Source organism: Haemaphysalis longicornis, unplaced genomic scaffold (genome assembly GCF_048455015.1).
Source record: "Haemaphysalis longicornis isolate Haplotype H1 unplaced genomic scaffold, Haemaphysalis longicornis Haplotype H1 scaffold_1, whole genome shotgun sequence".
Taxonomy (NCBI): domain Eukaryota; kingdom Metazoa; phylum Arthropoda; class Arachnida; order Ixodida; family Ixodidae; genus Haemaphysalis; species Haemaphysalis longicornis.
In genome coordinates, this window is record NW_027526203.1 from 283,034,302 (window position 1) to 283,040,301 (window position 6,000).

General features: G+C 50.0%; 1 protein-coding gene across 1 annotated transcript; it reads left to right on the plus strand.

Annotated features, from left to right (window-relative positions):
- Positions 1 to 1,453: 1,453 nt before the first annotated feature.
- LOC144146963 (uncharacterized) lies at positions 1,454 to 4,743 on the plus strand. Its single transcript, XM_077678949.1, has 2 exons — positions 1,454 to 3,107; positions 4,434 to 4,743. Exons 1-2 carry the CDS (start codon positions 1,460 to 1,462, stop codon positions 4,601 to 4,603), a joined length of 1,818 nt encoding a protein of 605 aa, XP_077535075.1. The 5' UTR covers positions 1,454 to 1,459; the 3' UTR covers positions 4,604 to 4,743.
- Positions 4,744 to 6,000: the final 1,257 nt, after the last annotated feature.

Consider the following 6,000-nt stretch of genomic DNA (forward strand, 5'->3'; position numbering starts at 1 on the left):
TACGCTGTAGACGTACAGCTGGAACAGTGCTTATGTTACCGGTAGATGCATAAACGAGCGAACGAACGAACCCTGCTGCCCTTTATTACCACCCTGCTGCCCACCCTGCTTTGTCCGTTGGCTTCCAGCTGATGCCCCCTTCCCTCCGTGCGCTTGCGCTTTCTCCTCTCTCTCTCACTCTTTCTATAAGGCGATGTCATAGTGTCTTTTCTTCCCCGGTTAATTGTCCGTCCCGTTACGTGAGCTGCTTTGAAACACACTTACTTTTGAACTCTTGTAGAGCACACGATAGTGTTTAATGTTTGCCGCATTAGCCGGTAGTAGGGCGTTCTTTTCGTACGTGCGTTGTGCAGTTTTCAATACAGCCTACTCGTGGTGATAAACAAGCCAGACCACACAGAAGTTTAGATAGCCATTACGTCACAGTAAGCAGCCTTCTCCGAGGGACTGTGCTGATAAAGTTCTGGGATAGTTCACTATAGATAGAATTATGCATTAATCGCGAGTAGGACAAATGCAATATACCTACCTTTCGCTCGTATACGCTTTTCCAGCGATTATTATCCATTTTGATCTGGTGAGTTTCCTTAAAACGAAACGCTGAAGTAGAGATTAGCTACCAGGGCCACTGTGCATGCCAGACTATGCAAGCGCGTAACGTTAAATTACACCCAAGATAACGCAGCGCAACCGGGACAAAGAAGTGAATCCGTTCCTTCGAAATACGCTACTTTACGTTATAGTACCTTAGTAGGCATTTCAATAGTTTTCTGGTTCGGACCGGTATTATCCCATTTCATACAAATATTGCCTTCTCGCGACATGCATGCTTGCACAGTAAGTAACGTTGTGTTCTTGGTTCTTTGTCAAAAAATTTCCAAAATTGTCAAAATATTTACCATTAGCCGGAAGGTAAATGTTACCACGATTGGAGCTTTGTTTTCGTTTTGCTAAAGTTGGGTTATTAAGCGCAGTTCTGAACCCTGCTGCAGCAAACGATAATTGGCGAGTTTATCTTCGATTTCAAGAAAACAATCAGATATCTTGTCGGCCGCGGCTGCTGTTGTCTTTTCTTTCTTTTTTGCTGGAGCATGAAAAAAACTGTGGGCTGAAGGATAGTAGCATTCACCCCCATTCCTATCTCCCGCATCAGATATAAACACTGATGGCCGTCGCTATGAACGAATGCTTAGAAGAACGCTGTTTTTGGCCGGGGGCACTGGAATGACGTTTATGAAATTCACCCAACGTGAGCATGCAGCCGAGCAGCCCCCATACATACGGCGACCAATGAGAAGCAGGAAATCGGGTTGCTGGTGCGCCATTTGGCGTACTGTGAAACGACCTTGCTATTGAGTCTGTGGTGCAACGGCGCAGTCGTGAATGACGCATACCGTGGGTTTGCTTCTTTCTTTTGTCCCGCCCGTGTTGCTGGCTCAAGCTATATAAAGGGGCAGCAATGCAAACCACCGTCCATTTTGCATCCGTCACCGCAGGAGTGGGGATAACCATGAGTAGACCGCTGGTTTTTGCCGTACTGCTGGCATTTTTCGCAGATTTCAGCAGTTGCCGCCGCATCAAGCGCACAGGAGTTGCACCTGGCACTGACGGACTGACGGCGACCCATGGATTCCACAGCGCTGCTGGGTTGGCGCATCTTCAATTTGGCTCGAACGTTGGTGTTCATGGCGACCCTGCTGCTGCGCCTGCACTTGTGGTGTACGACTACATGGACGTCGACCAGGTTCCCGGGACAGTGAGCTCTGGCACACAGAAAGGTAACGTCCTGGAATTGCACACCACATTGCCCTCTGATGGAACTACTAGTGCTAGCGTAAGTAGGCGAAGAACTTTCGATTTTGGCCCCACCCACTCGTTTTTCGGAAGCGAATTCGGAACTTCGCAACGCATTTCACTAGCAGCCCATTCGCAAGTGCTTACCCGCCAACAATTGCCTGAAACCTCAACGATTTCTCATGGACGTGGAAGGACCAGCCGTTTAATTCAAGCGACAACCGTTTCCGAAAGTGTCAACGGAGGAGATTCAACTTCGTCGTTTGCTCCAGTTGCACCTTCTTTTGACGACCGCGTCGCTACCGCATTCGCGCTCAAAGGGTCTGCTGCCGATGGGACCAAAGCTACCCCATTTCCGCCAGGCTTGACCATATCAGCTACTGGCCCAGGCAGTGAACGAGAGCCCTCAAACGTTCAAATCCCGGTGGCCACTGACATTGGCCTGCGGCAAGGTCTTACAGAAGCTACAACTTCGACACCTTTCTCAGAGCACACCGAGGACCCCAAACGTTTTACGACAGCGTCCGCAGGTAACCAGACCGTAAGCTTTTCTAAGCCCTCAACTGACGCTGCAGCTGCACACTCCACGCCAGGTTTGACCCAGTCAACTACCGGCTTTAGTGACGAACCTCACCACCCCAATATTTCAACCCCTGCGACTACTGACTCTAACTTGCAGCAAGGTCACAGCGAAACTCCGGCACATGTCGCAGGTCCCGTGAGCGATTCGACAGTTTCAGCCGGCACTAATGACTCTTTAGTGCGGAACGTAAGCGCAGGCCACGCAGATCAAGGGTTTACCACGAGCTCAACAAAAGATGACAGTTCTGACCACCTTGCTTCAACCAGCCCTATGACCACTACAGCCAAAAAACTTGAAGAGTCGTCGACTTTGGTGTCCTCTACTCCTTTCAAAGGTACGCATCAACCAAGCACCGCTGCTTCCGGCACTGCGGCTACACTAAAGCCCGCGCCAGACTCGTCCACTGTTTCCGAACCTCACAAAGTAGCGGCGGAAACTACTTCCACTGTAAGTCGCACCTTTCAACAGACTCTGCCACCCACACGTGTTCCTTCCACAGCGGATCCTCGCCCTCCGACAGCGAAGCCCACGGTTGACGCGTATGTGAGGCCGATAACGGAACATAGTGTGGACCAATTCGTGCCTCATCACCACCGGGGCGAAATTGAAGCTTACGGCCACGAAGACGACCACGTTCGGGGCAGCCGGTGCGGAAGGTGCCAGCGCAAGCTCCATACCTGTGTTGAGAAGTGCTTCTTGCATCACAGCTGTGAAGCCGAGGCCAACTCCGGTAAGCGTATTTGTCCCATTACCTGCTGCTGCTATTCAAGTGCGTTTGTAAAAGATCTCGTACAAGGGCAGCTTCTATCGGCTGCTTACCGTCTGCTTCTGGTGCGCTTTATAAGTTTAAATAAACCTGAAAGCTTCACATTCGACATTTCTGAATGCTTCAAGAATTGAATGTTGCGCCACTTTCGTTTTGCACGCATCTAGATACGAGTACCACTCGTGGTCGTTTTCTACGGTCTGCGCGTCTGAGGTTCCAAAATGCGCCTTTTATCCAACGCCAGTACTTGGATACGATACTATGCATTCTTCCAACCTGTAGCCACGCTCAGTTGGCGTGCGTTCCACGGCAATTAAGTGTCATCTTGGAAGTTGGCTTTGTAGGCAAGTACGGGATAGAGATTAAAAGAAATACGAACGGAGCACGCAGCCTCTGACGCATGCCGCACCGTGTGGCTGCACTGTCGGTGAACTGCGCGCATGTGTAGTTCTGTCAGAGCACTTGAGTGCGGCGTATACTGTCAGGGGAAATGCTTGATTCAGAAGCGACGCCGGTCATTTATTTTGAGGCGTCTTTTTATGATCTGTCGCCACTGAGCATCCTGTTATCTACTACATTCGGGAGCTAAGCGCGCAGCAGGCTGATTGCAGCTAGCATGATGCCCTTCAACGATCATCCTGCTCAGTGGCGACGAAACGTGAAAAGGAGTCTCAAAATGAACGACTGCCGTCGCTTCTTGATGAAGCGTTTCCCATAAACGTAGGCAAACCTCTCAAACGCTCTCGAAGTGCGCATGCGCGCAGTTTACCGACTTTGCAGCCATATGGCATGCGTCGGAGGCTGTGAGCTCCGTTGTTCGCATCTTTTAATCCCCCCTGTACTAATCTCGTAAAGCTGGTCTGATATTACACCCTTGAAGGAGGCTAAAAGCCAGAACGCCCGTGTGTTCGAGATTTCGGCGCACGTTAAAGATTCATAGGTGGTCAAAATTAATCCGGAGCCCTCGACTACGGCGTGCCTCATCGCCTATTAAGCGTCGGCGCGTTAAACCCCACTAAAATTACACTAGCCCTTATTTGTCGGTGTTTATAGCCTGGCTAATTGTTCACCTTGGTGCCTGTCGCTTTGAGGGAGTCTGGGCCTAGCCGAACTCTCTCTAGCAAGGTTTGGTCTGCCGTCACATTTGTAGACGTTAGCCAGCTCACTGGCGCCGGCTGATACTCGACAGCAGCTTCACTGTCGTCGGTATTTTAGTAAAGCCCCCATTTTTTTTTTCGCTGTTCCGGACAGTCTCCACCTTAATTGTGCTCCACGTTTTTCTTTCCACAGAGCTCTCGTGTCCACGAATCAACGCTCCCTGCTTCCCACCCTTCAAGTATGAAGTGGACCAGTGCAAGCACTCCAGAGACTGTGAAGGCACAAATCACCTCTGCTGTTTGGTCGGCTGTTCGCGCAAGTGTGTTCTCGGGGTGAGAGCCAATCACTGGCCACACCCATAGTGTCGAGCAGGCCATGTCATGTTTTTTTAGGTGATGTTTTGCGATCTGTATAAATATAAGCGCATAAAATGACGCCTGTAACCCTGCGCCTTCAGGCAGGCGTTTTACTCGATTTTACAATAAAGTATTTTATGAAGGCAGTCCTCCCTTTTTCTCGAGCACATCTAGGGGCCGTGATTATTTACAGCAGGGGTCGGCAACTTGCGGCCCGCATGCGTCCCCCGGTAGGACGACGGAACCACCCCTCCCCTGATCACTTTCTGTCTGAAGGCCATGCCGGTTTTGACCACACATGGGGTTGCACAGACACCAACAGCGCTTCCAGTTGTCATTGTCCCCCATCTTCATACTTCACCAGATTATTGTCAATTCGCCATTTTTTTCACTTTGCCTACAGAGCCCCCTTCCCCCGACCCCGATCTGCGTCCGGCCCCGGCGTGTCGGCCTTGTGCAACTCTGCCCTCCGCCTGAAAGGGTTGTCGACCCCTGATTTACAGTAAACTGACGGTGGGTGGCAGGTTCCGCCTGTGGGAAGTTACAGCCTACCTTGGGCTGCAATAATCGGGCATGGGAGCCTAAAAATAAGCAATTAAGCATGAATTCCCTGGCCTCCCGCTATTCCCTCCTGTGCGAATCGGCGCGCTTGAGTTTCTTGCTCCGTTACGAATTTTGAAACGTGAAGCGACATTTACGTTGTTGGGGCTTCTCAGACAACTACTAAGCTGGCTCGAAAGGACATGTCCCGCGCTCTGTTACCCAACGAATATTTAGGCTGGCACTGCGGAATAGTTGCAGCTCTCATGGTAAACGTAGAAGCACCTGTCGCTCCTAACTGGGACGTATTTAGGTTCCAGCGAGTAGCAAACACGACACTGCTGCGCCTGCGTAAAATGGGGGTTCAGGCTCTTCAGAGCTGACGCACACCCTGCAGTTGCTAACACGCCGTGCTAATACAGCCGAAGCGCTCATTATTTCGCGTACTCTTATGACTGACCGTGGGGTCCCGTTCAGACCGTTATAATTTTTTTCGGTGAAGACTCTGCATCCAGAAATAGCTTCCACCATTTCTTAAGCCTTTCCTTCATAAACCAATGCTGCTTCAGTGCTTAACAGTTGACTTTAAATTCAAACCCGTTAGGCTTGAATTACTGAAGAAAATTTTGTTCATCCGTTATTGACCAACCAAAGGACGGAAGAAGTTTATGATTGGTCTCTCATAAATTTAATTCAACAAAGGTGCGAAAGACGTCACTACTTTCTGTAAGTTGAAGAGGACGGCGCCGGCCGTTGGGGAAGGTTTCTCTTACTGTCACTAAATACAGGCTTATATTGGAATAAATGCTTTATAGCGTATCTTATTTGGTGGCTCGAGTTCTTCCAAGCTGCACAAACGATTA